The sequence below is a fragment of the Danio rerio genome, chromosome 6, assembly GCF_049306965.1.
Source record: "Danio rerio strain Tuebingen ecotype United States chromosome 6, GRCz12tu, whole genome shotgun sequence".
NCBI lineage: Eukaryota > Metazoa > Chordata > Actinopteri > Cypriniformes > Danionidae > Danio > Danio rerio.
In genome coordinates, this window is record NC_133181.1 from 41,322,111 (window position 1) to 41,339,837 (window position 17,727).

At 37.8% G+C, this 17,727-nt stretch overlaps 1 protein-coding gene across 2 annotated transcripts; it reads left to right on the plus strand.

The window, feature by feature from the left end:
- The first annotated feature begins 388 nt into the window (after positions 1-388).
- On the plus strand, positions 389-17,088 carry ube3a (ubiquitin protein ligase E3A). Of its 2 annotated transcripts, none has more exons than XM_073953368.1 (11): positions 389-543; positions 1,453-1,536; positions 5,295-5,412; positions 8,622-9,868; positions 9,952-10,096; positions 11,538-11,743; positions 12,740-12,904; positions 13,017-13,172; positions 13,263-13,336; positions 13,514-13,657; positions 15,664-17,088. In XM_073953368.1, exons 3-11 carry the CDS (start codon positions 5,370-5,372, stop codon positions 15,782-15,784), a joined length of 2,301 nt encoding a protein of 766 aa, XP_073809469.1. In that variant the 5' UTR covers positions 389-543; positions 1,453-1,536; positions 5,295-5,369; the 3' UTR covers positions 15,785-17,088.
- Positions 17,089-17,727: the final 639 nt, after the last annotated feature.

The following is a 17,727-nucleotide window of genomic DNA, read 5'->3' on the forward strand; positions in this document are numbered from 1 at the left end:
TGGTGTTTTAACTCCCACCGTACAGAATCAATCGCTTAATTTCTCAGGTCAACTGACTCAAAAAATTTGAACCACTGAGATTATTCAACATCTACTATTGGTCCCAAAAGCACTGGAATGAACCTTAGATAAAACAAATCAGGTTTCTTGAATTTTTGCTTTCAGGTTCTGCCCTCTGCTGATGAAAAAAAACATAACTAGTTTCTAGTTTGAGATCTATGTGTAAATAAAAAAATCCTACTTTTTTACCAAAATTTACAACTTATTATCTGGCTCATGCATATGGTAGTGAACGTGTTAACAAGTATTTCAACACACATGTTCGGATCTTGACTGACTGCCAGAGCGCTGTGCCGTGTTTTTATACTGATGGTCGTCCTCGTGCCTCAGTGCATTGTGGGATCGCTCTCCGTGTTTGCCTCAGTTGATCAAGATGGCCGCGAATATTTTGTGGAGGGGTTGGAGTTGAATACACGCCGCACTAGAAGCGATTGTGATGTTGAGAGACCAGATTCATTCGTCAGCATCAGAACACCTCCAAAAGTAAGCTGTCAAAACCTTAATCGCGCTTCTTCTGTCCCGACCGCGCCTGGAGCACCGCGAGAAGCGCTATTAGGCCAGTTAGCCGCGCTGCTAACCCGCTCCGGGGAGGGAGGGACGGAGCTTTCTGGTAAACAAGGGAAATACCGTTAATCCCGATATCCTAAATACGTGATCGATTATAATACGCGGCAATAAGCGTTAAGTAAATTTAGCATGCGTCTCTGAAATGTTAAACTGTGGTTAGCTGCAGCTAGGCTAACTAGTTACTCAGCTCTTTCCTGCCATTGCTCCCCATGACAGTTACTGCAAGGTTATAAGATTTGCAGTTCCCGCTCTGCTTTAAATGCACCGATCATCATCATCTTCAGCGGACTTTATTAATGACTATTATGGGTGTGTTCGTTTGTTTGGATGATATCTGTAGTGCATTGACTGTGTGTGTGTGTGTGTGTGCAAAGCAGAAGTTGTTTGTGCACTGTCATACCCCCTGCCTTCCCGTCCGCGGCCTCTCCGGCTTCTGCTCCGGGTAAACCACTGTTTACCGGCACACAGGATGCTTCAGTTGCGAAAGCACACAGTTTGTTTTTAGTTCTGCGGCTGCCGTCTGTATATGTTTACGTCGCTGCCCTTTTTTTTGCAGACACACGTACTATGTCAAAAAACAGTGAGCTGACTACCCAGGCAACATTTTTAGACATCAAATACTGTCTAGGGAGTCAGCTTGCTAGGTTTTTAGACGCTGTCCATGGTGATATTTCTGCCCTGTGGTTCACTTTAGGTTTGTGCTTACCAATGTTTTTCTTACTAATTGCAGTTAATAATGTGGTAGTTTCTTTAAATGTCCCTTTCACTAGTATAATTCCCAGTGCTGCAAAAGTGAAATTATTGATGTTTTCTGTTCATCTGCAGGATTGCTACCTGACAACCTTTGGGTCTCTTTGAGTTCAGAGCCGTAGAAGAGTGTGATATTGGAAACTTTAAAGCAAGTCTAATGTAAGTGTCTTTGTTTTTACCTGACTTATACTTTTCCCTAAAGGGCTAGTTCACCCAAAATTGAAGTTTACTGTTAATTAACTTGCCCTCTAGATATTCAGAATGTGGGTGACTTTCTTTTGTAGAACTTTAGTTTTTTTTTTTTTTTAGCTCTTAAGATTATTTTTAGCTGAAACTGGGGTGTTTGGTGATTCGAAGAATTGGCTCTTTATCATACATTGATGTCATCTTTTGCTAAATTATTGCATAGCGCAGATAACTGAACATTATTAAATTATACACCACCTCTGCACAAACTCCTGAACATATTTGGCGCTAGGCATGTGCTGTTTTAAGATTCTGACGGTATGGTAACCTTGGATAAAAACATCACGGTTTGACGAAATCGTGATCACTGCTCTAAGGGTGGTGCCCAAACGAACCGTACCAAAAGGGGAAACGAACTCTAGTGCGATTCAATCGAACTAAATAAGGCAGGTGTGAAAGCACCCTAAGAAATATTCTTTTTAAATGTCTGGGTAAAAAACAAAAAACTTTTTTCATCTTTGAACACAATACATTTTATTTAGAGAAACATTTAAAGTATTTTGGAGCAGTAAACATGTGAGGGTAAATCATTCAAATATACCATAGACTTCTGCTGTCTTCATTAGTTTCAAAATCATATTTCTTTATAATTTATAATGCATTGGATATCTTTTCTGCTGGAGATACTGTTGTCCTAAAAAACCGTTAAAAAAAACCTCTCACATACCTTAGGAACGTTATAGCAGAAGGTTTGGGCGATTTTCAAACCTTGACTTTTCCAAAGCACACTATACGTTGAAAACTGTTATCATCTCATGCCTATTCGGCGCACAGTCTGGGGCACAAATGTCCTGACAAAAAATAATTTTCATATTAAACATTGGCAGTCAGTCAGTGTAAAATGTCAGTCTTCCTTATTAAGATCATGGACGTGAAGGAAATCATAATTTTTTTAATATAGGCTGCAGCATCAAAGATAATTACATGTACCATTCTTGTGAGCAATACAACACATGCCTCTTCCATTGTAAACAAATAGTGTCAGTTTGACCCAAACATGTCATTATGCAACAAAGAGCTTAAGAATGTTAACACTGCCAGGACCACAAGTAATGCTCAGATTCTTGCACAGACTGATCATCTTAAATAATCAATTGCCAGCCACAGGTATTAATTTAAGCTGCATCCGACAGCATTCTAAGGTGGGAAAATATCAGGGCACGTCCAAATCTAAATTTTGCTTCGCCTACTGTCTCAGGAGGTACCTACTTCTGATTGAATTTTGAGGGCAGTGTATGCGTCCTTCACTGCCTTCGATATCTCACAATCCTGTGCTTTACATTTCTGAGAGCTAAAAAATAAAGATGGCATCTTAAAGCTCCACTTTTCTGTCAGTTTGTGTATAAGTTAGGGCTGCGCAATATATCGTTTTAGCACAATGTGTGCATTCACAAGTCACATCACAAGATACGCAATGTTAAGTCTGAATTATAGTTGAGCAGGAACTACAGAATTGTATTTAGTCACTGTATTTATAAGGAATTTATATGATATATGCAAAAACTAACAAAAATTCTTTCTTAGTATTTTTGTCTTGTTTCTAGTTCAAATGAAAATAAAACTTTATTTCTACTTGATCTAAAAATTGTTTGATATTTGAACTAGAAACGAGACAAAGTAAGAAAAGCATTTTATTTTTTTTTCAAGATTGCTTAATTTCTGTACCTGAATACTGTTAGACTCCCCAGAAAATCATTAAAAAGAGCTATTCAAACTATCTTGTGAAACTGTATATCCCGATATTCATTGCAGAAAAATTAAATATCGCATTATCAGATTTTTCTAGTATAAATGTATGTTTTCGACTAACAGTTTCTACTTTTGATGGCATTTCTAACAAGTTAGTATTGTATTCACCAAAGCTCTATCTATTAGTTAAATTGTAATGCTGTCTCAGAAGTCTATCTGAAATCAGTTTCACAAGGTGCTTTTATGCAGAAACACCACCTCCAGATTCACTGTCTCATAAGGCATTGTAATATCCAGTCTGCTACCTAAACTTTTGGATGCTGCCATAGTTCTTCCTGTTCTTCTTCTGACCAGGGAATGTGGTTTCAGCTAAAAATCCCATTTAATAAGCAGGAGAAAGACATCACCCAAATTTGGGGTGTGTTTGAGGGCAATTATAATAATTATTGGTTAAAAAGTATTTTTTATCCATTTGGTTGGCTTATCCGTCAGTTAAAAAGTGAAGAATATTTAAAATGTAAGACACTTGGCAGTACACAGTGCCAAGCAATTAATGTTATATATTAGGGCTGGGCGATATTGCAAAAAATATAGTTATGTATCACAATATCATGTTTCATGTCATTCAGTATTGATATTTATTAAGAAATAAATTTATTAAGAAATAAATTTAGGAGTATTATGATTTTTTTTTACTTAACTACTTTATTTTAATTTAACAAAATTGCTAAAGAAAATGATTTTATCAGTCAAAAACAAAAATATTTAAACAAAATATCTGTATAATAAAATAAATGTGTAAAAAGTGTTAAAGAGACTCTTAAACTTGACAAATAAAATCTTACAAAGTGTGTAATAGTTAAGTGTAAACACTGAACAATCAAATCAAACTTTAAGGTGTCAATAATAATGATACAGTAAACCTCAAATTCTGTAAACAAAACAACATGTGCACGTCGTGCAAGTAGCACGCCTCCATTGGAAATGATAAACTTACACCCTTAGCTTGTTGGCATTCTTTCCAAGGCTGCACTCAGCAGCTACATATTAATAAAACTATAGCGATTCATACCAAAGCATTTTTTATTGTTATTGACAATAGTGTACGGTCAATAAATACCGATACCAATTTTATCGCCCAGACTTATTATATATACTTTTATAATGATGCATAAGACATCAGCATTGTGTGCTTTTGCATGACACATAACCAAGGGCTTTGTTTACTTCCATTGTGACCGTTTAAATCCATCATTATGATTTCTGTAAGTGCGTGTATGTATTATTATACTTTATTTAATTGAGGTTTGAGTCACTGATTTTGCTTGAACCTTTATTTTAAATTATCACAAATACTGACATTTGATTAACCTATCAAACCCCAATGTTTTGTGTGATGTTATATACAAATTTGCCAAATTTACTATATATATACATAAATGTGCTTTGAATGTTTTCTTTTATGGCACATTATGACAGATCAGTGCATGTTATGTTTTTGTCCATGCATAAAGCATTTTGCATGAGCAGCTGCATTATAGATGTTTCTTGATCTCTTTCTTTCAAATGAATAATTCTTTTGAAGAATGGAAGACATACTGCTCGCTTTCTTTGTCATCTTAACAGCAGCCGATTTTTCATATGCACATGCAACAGTCACATTTTGACGGTTGTTGGAAATGAAAATGGTTGATTAGTAGACATGTATATCTGCACTGGTGTGAACTTATTTTGGGATTAAACCATACTAATCCCCACTGCTGTCCTGTTTGAATGTCTGATACAGGAAGCGAGCGGCTGCAAAGCATTTAATTGAGCGCTACTACCACCAGTTAACAGAGGGCTGTGGAAATGAGGCCTGCACGAATGAGGCTTGTGGCTCTTCTCCGGGTTTCCAGCGCATGGATAACAATGCAGCAGCCATCAAGGCCCTGGAGTTATATAAGAATAATGCCAAACTGTGTGATCCTCATCCCTCTAAGAAAGGAGCCAGTTCAGCCTTCCCGGAGAACAGTGCCAAAGGAGCTCACAACTTCTCTGCTTGCAGCAACGGAAAGATGAACCATAAGGACCTGCCACCCACAAGGGAGGACTTTAGAGGTGAGTAACGGTGTTATGTTTGTAGACATTTTATCAGAACTAGTTTGATTAAAATTCCTTAAAGTTTTTTACTGGAAATCCTCACGTATTAATAAACACGCATTTAAAACATATACCTTTCTAAATATAATTTGCCACAGCCATATCACCCTGCAGCCCAAGACCGGTTACTCACTGAAGCTAAGCAGGGCTGAGCCTGGTCAGTACCTGGATGGGAGACCAATAGGGAACACTAGGTTGCTGTTGGAAGTGGTGTTAGTGAGGCCAGCAGGGGGCGCTCAACCTGTGGTCTGCGTGAGTCCTAATGCCCCAGTAAAAGTGAAGGGGACACTATACTGTCAGTGGGCACCGTCTTTCGGATGAGACGTTAAACCGAGGTCCTGACTATTTGTGGTCATTAAAAATCCCATGGCACTTGTCGTGAAAGAGCAGGGGTGTAATATGTATTGCATCATATTGTTTGTTTTTGTTGCATTAAAGGGTTCAAGAATGTAGTGGAGACTTGAATCTAGGGTGTCTATTTCTGTTTCATTGTCCTGCAAAATGTTGTGCCAACCAGCTCCAAATAGGGCTGCTCAATTCTGGCTAAAATGAGAATCATGATTTTTAGCTTTATGATATTTTTTTGCAGTATGATCATTTAAATGATGTGCACGCTTTTGGTTTCACTTTCACTTCAGATTGTGGTTCTTGTCATGGCCGCCATCATTTTGACAGAAATAAAACATAAATGGTAATCATACTTCCCATGTGGCACCCAAATGATTGCTTTGCAATAAGTTGAGCATTATTTTAGACTTTATTACCCGTTATTCACAGCAGGATCTGTTCACTAAATTTGACATAATTGTCGGGCACGTGCTCATTCTCTTGGTCGCAAACAAACAGTGTGTTAACTCGTGTGATTTTGTGGCTGCAAATACATCATTACATTAAGACATAAATTACATTTTTGAGGGAAATATACCTTATATATACAGTATGTGACGCTTTTAACTAGGGTTATGCAATTAATTGAAATCAGATCGCAACCTCGATTTGAAATGCAGCGATAATCTAATCGCAAGAGGCTGCGATATGAACTATATATTATTTAAATTCCCCCACCTAGAGCAAATGTGTGACTGCCGTCTGTGTGTGACAGTCTAACTAGCCAATTGGGTGAGCACGCTTTCGTTCAGCCCAATCAGAATTGCACAACTGAACTATGCGGGAAAAAAAAAACAAAAAAAAACAAACAGGAAATCGCAAACAAGTTGGATGATGGCAACTGCAACTTCAGAAGCAGTAATAGACAAATTAATATCAAAGAAAAACAGTACAGTGGTAATATGGGAATATCTTAGTTTCAAAGTCACAGACACCAAACAAAACCAGGTAATTTGTAAGAGATGTTACAGAACGATGAAATACAAAAACCAGAACCTAAAAAAGCACCACAGGCTGCTATATGAGGAGCGACTTGCTAAAAAGTCAACTACAAGTAGGGGTGTCAAAATTAATTGTTTCTTCGGTGCACCACGATGCAGATGCATTCAATTTGGTATTGGTTCTGTAGTAATCATAACCAGTTATTGTGTACTGACGTCATTTATCTCATATGCTTTGAGACCCTGCTATGTAGCGGTAGCTTACTATGGTGAGGGAGGCAAGTGCGAGTATTTAAAACGCTCCAACTACTTAAAAACAAAGAAACTGTGCACAATTCTCTGCATGCGTGTTTACTGGACAGTCTTTCACTGACACTTACAGCAGAGACCCGTTTCACTGTTATGGAGAAACTGAAGGGAAACACATTCTCTTTCTCTCGCTGTGGACCTTTAACCTGCTGTCATGAGGTAGTTCCCTTTCCTCTTGGCTGTAACAGCGATACTTCTGGATACAAACATAAGCTTTTGTGCAGAGTGAGTTTTCTTCACTGCATCTATCATAGATCAGTTGTGATCGCTGCTGCCGTTTATCAGTGTTATTCATCTGTGAACAGCGCCAGACCATTAGAGCCAATCGCAGCCCTTTCTATTAAGTGCGTGACCAGTCATAGGGGTGCAAGAAAGAACTCCTAGCGAGCTCAGAAAGCGAGCAGGATATTTATATTTGTTTATTTGCTATAAATGCTCATGACGTTCTGTGCATACTTGAGTTTTTAAAGGTACAGTTTATAAATCTGACTGTTTGTATTAAAGGACAAAATTGTACTACAAATATGATATAATTATAAACATATTTGTACATTTTAATACAAGAATTGCTGTGCTGTGCAGAAAATTTAAATTGTTTATGGAAAACATAGTCGATGCGATTGAACTGAACTGATGGCATGATATCGAATTTAACTGAATCGATGGCATGATAATTATTACTGAACCATGAGACCATGGAGGTTCACATCTGAAGGTGTTCATGTTCCTGAGCAATGTATCTAAAACAATGTGAAGACTTGTGCTCCTGTCTTTACGCTTCTCTCCTGACCTTCAAAATATAATTGGCTGAATCCTTGTGATGCTTAATTAAGATCGTGTGTAAGGTAGAATCGAGATCACAATCCTTTTTCGATTAATCGTGCAGCCCTAGCTCCAACACAGTAGTTTCTGCACTGGAAGTTTCTAGTTAGTCTGAAGACCATGATTAGCTGGTTAGGTGTGTTTATTAGAGTAGCAGCTAAACAGTGGCTCTTTAGGATCAAGTTTGGGCAACCTTGCTTTGAGAGATGGTAGTCTGTAGCCTGTCTATGCTTGTCCTTGGTTTTTCCCCAGCTCTGACCCAAATCAGTGCAGAATGTCATATTTGTGACAAAATGTGCTAAACGTCTGCTATAAAATGTGAATAGAATAACATGATATTGTAAATAATGGTATTGTAAATGGAAAAAATGACAAATAAAAACAGCTAAAATGATTCAACAGTCAGTCTGATTAATTTTGAAATTGATATCCAATGTCTTTGTTTGTGCAACCTTTTACCAGGCCAGTTCTGGGCCTAACTTTATTAAATTTGCTAAAGAGAAAAAATTGCTTTACAATTGTAAGTAATATTTCAAGTATATTTTTAATAGATGGACAAAGATGCTCAACATTATTTCTTAAGCACACACTTAATACTTAAAATACTTACATTCTTTATAGCAGGATGGATTCTGTTTGACTGCATTGGTCTTTTAACTGTGTCTTTGACTTTCAAGTGTTTTACTATGTTTTTTTTTTATTTGGCAGATCTGAATTTCTTGACTGAGGATAAGGTGTATGAAATCCTGAGCATCTGCAGTGAGACAGAGGACTATTCTCCTCTAATCCGTGTTATTGGTCGGGTTTTCTCAAGTGCAGAGAGTCTAGTCCAGAGTTTCCGCAAAGCAAAACAACACACCAAGGAAGAGCTCAAGTCCCTTCAGGCCAAGGATGAAGACAAAGATGAAGATGAGAAAGAAACGGCTTCTGGTTCATCCACAGCAATGGAGGTGGAACCAGAAGCTTCAGCATCAAGTGGAGACGGGTCATCTCATGGGGAGAACAACGTCCAAAAGTTGAGTCCTGTAGAAGTTTCTGTAGACATTGATGCTGTAAGAAGAGTGTACGACAGATTATTATCGAATGAGAAGATTGAGGCAGCTTTCCTCAACGCGTTAGTCTACTTGTCGCCCAACGTAGAGTGTGACCTCACCTATCACAATGTGTACGCCGCTGACCCTAATTACCTGAACGTCTTCATCATTGTGATGGAGAACAGTAACCTCCACAGTCCCGAATACTTAGAAATCGCCTTGCCACAGTTCTGCAAGGCCATGAGCAAGCTACCTCTTCCGGCTCTGGCCAAGCTTGCACGGTTGTGGTCGCAGTACGGTGTGGACCAGATCCGACGTTTGGTCGAGACTTTCCAGCAGCTTATTACCTACACGGTCATCAGCAACGAGTTCAGCAGTGATAACCTAGTCAATGAGGATGATGGTGTGGTGGCAGCCACCAAGTGCTTGAAAATCGTCTACTATGCAAACGTGCTGGGCGGCGACCTAGACACGGATCACAATGAGGAGGACGACGATGAACCGATCCCTGAGTCCAGCGAGCTGACGCTGCAGGAGCTGCTGGGAGAGGAGAGACGCAATAAAAAAGGCCCTCGAGTGGATCCGCTAGAGACAGAAATGGGCATCCGTGCCTCGGACTGTCGAAAACCCCTCATCCCATTCGAGGAGTTCATCAATGAACCACTCAATGAGGTGCTGGAAATGGACAAAGACTATACCTTCTTCAAGGTGGAGACAGAGAGCAAGTTCTCCTTTATGACCTGCCCTTTCATACTTAACGCTGTGACTAAGAATCTGGGCCTGTACTATGACAACCGGATCCGCATGTATAGCGAGCGCAGGATTACTGCCCTCTATAGTTTGGTGCAAGGACAGCAACTAAACCCTTATCTGCGTCTCAAAGTGCGCAGAGACCACATCATAGACGATGCTCTTGTCAGGGTAAGTGCCAAAAAGCTCAGATGATGAATGCGGTTTCAAAGAAGTGAATAATTTATATAAAATAAACATGTAATTGGTTGTAGTTGGAGATGATTGCCATGGAAAACCCAGCAGACCTGAAGAAACAACTGTATGTGGAGTTTGAGGGTGAGCAAGGTGTAGATGAGGGAGGAGTATCCAAAGAATTCTTTCAACTGGTTGTAGAGGAGATCTTCAACCCAGATATAGGTAATAATCATTTGTTTTTCCTATTTGGGTTTTTCAGTAGAGCTTTTGGGGTTCTTTCATGCAACCTAATGTACATTTTAGATTCACTTATCAAATAATTAAAACTGACTAAAAACATCTGCTCACTTTTGATTGCATAACTACGCCCCGTTTACACTAGTGCGTTTTAGATCGAAAACGATCCGTGTCCACACTAGCGTATCACCTTGTGTCTCCGAACATATCTCCGTCCACACTACGCCACCAAAATCGTATATCACGTGACCATTCGCACACTCAGGGCATGCGCATTCTGGTGTAAACAGAAAGCATGCGTCTCACTTGGCATTTGGTTATTTGGTTAACAAACGCCGGTTGAACATTAAACGCGATGGCAAAGAAAGCAAGAGAGGTATTTTTGTGGACAGATGACGAGGTCGAGTTGTTACTAAACATACCAAATGAATAACTGCACAATGATGCCTAAAACTGAAAATAGTGCAAACAACGCTCCCATTTCTGTGCCCATGTTGTTGTTTACAGTACTGTCTTCCGGTAGCGTTATAGTCATGTGATTGACTTGACGAATAAGGGAAGTATACGCAATGACACAAAAGCCCCAATCAGGTAGCGAATCTCAGCAGCCCCGCCTCCGTTTTCAAATGTCTCTGTTTTTCCTCATCCACACTGGGATAGAGCAGCAGCGTTTCAGAATGAAAACGGCCTCTCCAGTGTTTTCAAAACGCTCCGTTTTCGGCGCTCGAGAACTTCGGCGTAGTGTGGACGGATGGCGTAACCGTAGCAAAACTTATGCGTTTTAAAACAAAAACGCATTAGTGTAAACGGGGCGTTAAATGCATGTTAATACCAGGTGACATAAACATTTATTATGTTCTTTTAGATTTTAAGGAGTTTGTAGTGCACAATTCCTCTCACAGTCAAACACATTTTACTGGATTGTCCTGCTTTTAATGATTCCAGAAGACTCCAAGAAGAGTGTTAGAATTTATTATGTATTATCGCTAAAAATCCTTACGTATTCAATTGTTGATTTTTAAGTGTATATTTATTATTGAAATGCTCTTGCCATGAAATTAGTCTTGGTTGCTGACATTAGGGTTGGGTACATAGACGATGCCATCGTCCATCGCTGATGGCCGATAGACATCACAATGCTAAGCTGGCATTGCGATCCCACCTTTTAAATAGTTTCTATCTACATAGCAAACAAAACTGTCATGCCTTGGGAACTAAACATAACTAACCAATATGTCATCTGACACAAAGTTCATTGACGATCATTTATACTTATTGTAATTGAATGTGTAATATAATATGTGCCAGTAAGCTTATCATTTCATTCAGAACTTCAGCATTATTCTGTAAATGTGAATAATGAATCAGTGAGGATAAGGTGGATGGTGTCTGTTTTGCTCACTTGTTCTACACTTTTTACCCACAGGCATGTTTACCTATGATGAAAGCACAAAACTTTTCTGGTTCAACCCTTCATCATTTGAGAATGAAGGCCAGTTCACTTTGATAGGCATCGTCCTGGGCCTAGCTATCTACAATAACTGCATTCTGGATGTGCATTTCCCTATGGTGATTTACAGAAAACTAATGGGAAAGAAAGGAACGTTTCGAGACCTTGCAGACTCTCATCCGGTAATCTTTGCCTGCATACGTTTTTAAAAATATTTAGCTTGCTTAATGTTTGTTTTTAAAAATGGAAACACAAATGGTTCACCAAGATGTTGAGATGAATTTGAAAGAAGTCTCTTATGCTCACCAAGGCTGCTTTAATTTGATTTGAAAAATTACGATTCATCAGTTCTTTGTACTTAAATGTCATAATTTTTTAGAAATCATTATAATATACTGATTTATTGTTTAATATATATTTGTTATTTTTTACCATTTAAAAACAGCTGTGCTGCTCAGTGTTTTTATGGGAAGAGTTAGACTTTTTTTTGCAGTGTTTGGACATGTTATCTTTTAATTTCTATTAGTTTTGCTGAAGTATAGTCCCTTAAAATGTTTCTCATACTTTTGAAAAGTGTTGTGTATTTATTTACAGATTTATACTATAAACTTGTAGCTTTTATTGTTTTAATATTTTCCACATTCAGGTAAATTAAACTAAAAGCAGCTGTAGTACACTGTAGATCAAAATCCAGCAAGACAGTGTGTAATGTTTTTCCAAATATTTCTTAAGTTATGTTAACATAGTTATAGATGCATGATTTTGGACCCTCAAACTACAGGCAGGTTTTTTCCTCAATATTTCTAGTCCATACTTTAAATTGATAAAGAGATAATGCATTATGAGCAGCATTTCAGCTTTATTACATGTAGTTATGCATGTCCAGTTCTCAGTCATGCTGTGTATCGTCTATCTGTCTACACTTGTTCAGAATGCAGGCAGTTTTAGATCAGAGATTATGTCTGCTGGGAGATTTAGGCAGACACATCAGCACTTTGCTGGCGGAGTCCGTCGTGAAGACTTTAGCACACGGTGACTGCTCATCAAAATAATTTGGGGCAGGTTAATGCTTGCCCTTTGTCACATAGCAGTTATTTGATGGGCAGGATTAGAGAAATCTCTATCAGTGCATCTCTGGAGAAAATGATTATAATGGTGCTGTTCGTCTGTTTTTACAGGTTCTTTTTCAGAGTCTGAAAGATCTCATGGAGTATGAAGGCAATGTTGAAGAAGACATGATGATTACCTTCCAGATCTCGCAAACAGACCTGTTTGGAAACCCATTAATGTACGATTTAAAGGAAAGCGGTGATAAAATCCCTGTTACCAATGAGAACAGAAAGGTCAGGGAACATTTTTAATAAATGATCATTCATTCATTTATTCATTCATTCATTCAACATTTAAAAACACAACATGCAAGTATGCATATAACATGAAGTGTCTTGTCTGCAGGATTTTGTGGCGCTCTATGCAGAGTACATGCTGAACAAAAGTGTGGAGAAACAGTTTAAGGCCTTTAGAAGAGGATTCCACATGGTCACTAATGAGTCTCCACTGAAATATCTGTTTCGACCGGAGGAGATTGAGCTGCTTATATGTGGCAGCAGGGTGAGTTAGATATACATTCATTACTCATTTTTCATCGGTGTGGTAAAGCTATACATACAAGCGCATGATTTTTGTGTTGTGCTTTTATAGAACCTTGACTTCCAAGCACTTGAAGAAAGCACCGAATATGATGGAGGATACAACAAAGACTCGCGCATTATTAGGTATGTGGATGTTTCTTTATTTTAAATTGTGACTTTGTGTGTTTGTTGTTGTTCATCAGGCCTCATCCACAATGCATATAGGCATTGGCAATTGCGAGAATGTTATCAGTCAAACACTCATTGTAAAATCTACATCCTATGTTGAAAGGGAAAAACTATATTTTTGCTTCTCTTCAGGGATTTCTGGGAGACGGTGCACTCATTTGAGCAGGAGAAGAAGAGACTGTTTCTCCAGTTCACCACTGGCACAGATAGAGCTCCAGTTGGAGGTTTAGGCAAACTCAAGATGATTATTGCCAAAAATGGTCCCGACTCAGACAGGTAAACTCAATTATTACCAAATATCTGCACTGTCATTTCATTTAGCATTGTGTCTTGCTCCATCTTTTTGGTACAGTATTGTTGTGCTAGTTATCCTTATTAAAGGGACAAAACAGGGGTGTATGGTACAGTCAGCTATTTTGCTACTTCTGACAAACAGTGGAAACAAATTTAGATGTATACTGTACTATGCTTTAGTAGTAAACTAGCGATCAGTGTTTCTTTTCCCCTCCATAACCTCCATGTTTTAAATACACAGTTGAGATGTTACACTGTAACAATATATACATATAACAACAAGCTATGGTTGACCCGAGCTTAAACAAACCTTGTCGTCATCTTGTTGAACAGCTACAGAGCTGTTGCGCAAAAAAACAAAGGGAGAAGCCGGAAAAACAAAGGAGTAAATGATTGTTTCAGCAACCTAAAACATGAACAAACTGCTGTGTTTAAGTATTATATTCACTTCTAGACTATTATGAACCCAGAATGACGGAATTACTTTCTATCAAGAGGTTACATGTGCTGGTGAAATTAAAGATACAGATGAGAGATTTGCACTGACTGTGAGCTATATGTTGCAAGTTGTTTTTTTTAACCCAAATAAAGACTAAACATATGCTGCGTGTAGTTTTTCTGTAACTGGTAACTTATCGGAGACTGTAAGGGGCTGCATGTATTCATATATATTGCATTTATTTATTTATTTATTTATTTATTTACCTTATATAATTGCAGACGTTACAGTAGGTTAATTCACACTGTCATTGATCTGCAGTCATAATCAAATCATGTTCATTGAAAGGTTAGTAATGAACACTTATACTTAAGTATTTATGTGTATAAAGTGTCTGTTTTGTGAGAAATGCTTCTCATATGATATGTGAACAGCCTGTACAGCTTTACTGTAGACATTTTCTTGAGCGAGAATAACATCGACTGAAACTTTCTGTCGTACACCATGCACACCAAAAGAGTACCACTGATACCCTTTTAGCAGTGGAAACGCAAGCCTGATAACGGTGACCCATACTGTACCACTCAGTGGAAATGGGCCATAATACAAGCTGGGGGCTGCTCAAAGTGCTTTACAGCATTAAAACAAAATTATGCATTAAAACAAGAATGTCAATAACACAGCATGTTGCACTACTGACAGTGCAACATTCATGATAATACAAAGTTTTATAGGGAGGGTATTGCACAGTTTTGGACATGCCACTGCAACCTGGATCTGGGGACCTCCAGCAACAACTGGCCTGCTGATTGTAGGGCCCTGTTAGCTTGATGAATCTTTAAAATTGCACATAAATGAGAAGAATGACTATGATGGGATCAATTAAAATTTCTAGAAAATAAAAACCCATCATTTTTAGTTACAGAAAGCAAATCTTTAAATCCATATCCAAAACACATGTTTATACATTTACTATCATTTTTTTAAATCAATAACCTTTTGGCTCTGACTATACGTGGGATGTATTTTTTCATATAATTATTATTAAGTTATTTTAGTGTCACTAAAATATTTAGCCTCTTCTTAATGTCTCACAGCTTTATTCATTGTATTTTGTTGTATTTCATGTAAAATCTAGTTTCAAAACGTTGCTTTAAAAAACAATTGTAACATCAAGAGCTTAATGTTTTAGTTGAAAAAAATCACTTAGTTCACCCAAAAATAAAAAAATAAAAACAAAAGAAAATATTATGAACATTTCTGGAAACCAGTAACCAGTAACCTGTGTTCTTGTAAGTTATGCCTATTTTAGAAAATTACAAATCTTGTGATTTAAATAAACCTAAAAAAAAAAAAAAAAAGTTGAATAATATACAGATTTTGTATGCTTTGTCTGTTTTTTTGTGTGTGTGACTAACCATCATCAAGTTAATCTCAAATGTTACCCCTAAGAAATATTGTGTAACATTTGTTCTGTCTTAAATACTAAAAATAATGGTGAAATAGCTGTTGAATTAACACCTTGTTCTGGTCCGCCTGTGTTCTTCAGGTTACCCACCTCTCATACCTGCTTCAACGTGCTGCTCCTCCCCGAATACTCCACCGTGGAGAAACTTAAAGAGAGACTCCTTAAAGCCATCACTTACGCCAAAGGCTTCGGCATGCTCTGAGGCTAAAGAACTCACTCTAGCCCTCAGAGGAGAATCAGCTACATCCACAACTAATCGTAAATATCAAGTTTAAATGTAAGGCAACATGAAATGGGTTCAAAATGGGGAAGTTCTGGTGACCGTGTGCCTGTGCCTAAAAAGTAGATAAAACCACACTGGACTCATGGCTCTCTCTCTTTCTCTGTCTCTCTCTCTCTCCCTCTTATGTAAGTGTTCAGGTTCCCTTTTTTTTGTATGCACTGAGATATAGCGTTATTTATTTTAAGGGATGAAATCTCTTGTCATGTCTGCCAGGAATTCCACACTTTTGTTGCTTCATAGTCATAAAAACAGGAGGGACGGTTGGAAGTTTTCAACGGCTGCAGGACTGATCACCAACTAAACTTAATAAAACAAGATCAAAGGGAGGAGGTGGAACTTTGTTGTATTACGGTTGAACTGTGAAAGTGCACTTAACTCTATTCAGAATGTCTTTGTTTTATTTTTGATTTTTTTTTGTCAACCCTTAGGCTTTTCTTTTTAGTTTTGGCTCGTGCTTCATTGGTCTTCCCTAGTTCGTTCACATTTGCGGCAATGTTTGAAAGGTACAGAGCAGCCTCAGTCTCAGTTTGGCATCCAGGAATCTGTATTTATTGAGAATCTGCATTGTTTGTAATGCCGTCGTGCTGCTCGTTTATGGCCAGTGTTCTGCATTTCGCTTCAGATTCGACTTTTTCTCTCCCTCACACACAACTGACCGGTTTGCTAAAGATCACAGTGGTGCACTCCTGCCGAAAACGAGTAGTGTTATAAAGGAGAGATCTCAACTTCCTATAAAACTCTGTCAGAAGCTTCCTACTAGTGTTTGTTTGTTTTGTTATCTGTCTTGTTTTAATTCAAGATGGCAGACTTTTAGTCCATGAATGCTAATTGACGGTGCCCCATGAAGAAAGCGTTTTAGTTGCGCTTTTTTTTTTCTTTGCTCTGCACAGTATCTGGCCCGATACATTTGGATGAAAATGAGGGGAAATTGGCACAAGTCGTACCACTATCTTGTCGTGCCAAACAGTTATGCTGAGAATCGCCGCTCCGATTTTGTTCAGGCGTAGCTGGTAATCCAGATTAGTGATGCCCTGTTCACTTTTTTTTTTTTTTTTTTGTTTATTTTGTTTTTCCTTATTCCCTCTTGCAGATTAAATGTGACTGTGGTTTGATCCACTGCTGATGGCGCTAACATAAAAGGGGGAAACAGAACTTGATATTGAGAATGACAACATTTGATTGTTTCAAGTTATTCTTAAATAAATTCAAAACTGAAAAACAAACCGTGTGTTGATATGTGGTCAAGAAATCATGTGATGCAGCTTTTGGGGTCTTTTGTGGTGTGACACAATTAAGAAAACTTCTTATAGCGGGAAATGTATGGAGCTAGTAATATGCCAAAACAATCTGAAATGTGTTCAGTTGAATTATTGATGTTTGTAATTTTTTAAATCTGCATTCTTATGCCGTTAAAATGGTTTTGAATTTAAATTTCTTGATTTGAATTTGAATTTCATAACTTGAATATTGAACATCTGAAATTTAAGATGACTGAATTTTTCAAGGCTGAATTTTCATAGACATATTTTCAAACATCAAATTTTTTTTGTTCTGAATTCATAGACTGCAGATATCCAGTTTGTAAAAATACAGTTTCACATTTTCAAGCAATTCTAAACATCAAATTCAATATCCTAAAATTCAAAACCAGAAATTCAGATTCAGCAGCGGAAAGTAGGTCAGCAGTGATCAACAGGGAAGAGTAGACGATTACCGAAAAGTCAAACTACCTTTTGGCCAATCACAGAGCTGCATAAGTTTTACTGGTGTGAGGCTGTATACATGCTTCAGTGAACCAAATTCATATATTTAATTCATTTACATCTCATTGGTTAATCATTTTTATTCACATTTGTTGGTGT

Bases quoted from the DNA above. Each gene is read 5' to 3' on its own strand.
- ube3a (XM_073953368.1), top strand. From the start codon at position 5,370: ATGAACCATAAGGACCTGCCACCCACAAGGGAGGACTTTAGAG. The intron at 10,097-11,537 runs GTAATAATCATT...TTTTACCCACAG, and splicing joins GATCTTCAACCCAGATATAG to GCATGTTTACCTATGATGAA. The intron at 12,905-13,016 runs GTCAGGGAACAT...TCTTGTCTGCAG, and splicing joins TTACCAATGAGAACAGAAAG to GATTTTGTGGCGCTCTATGC.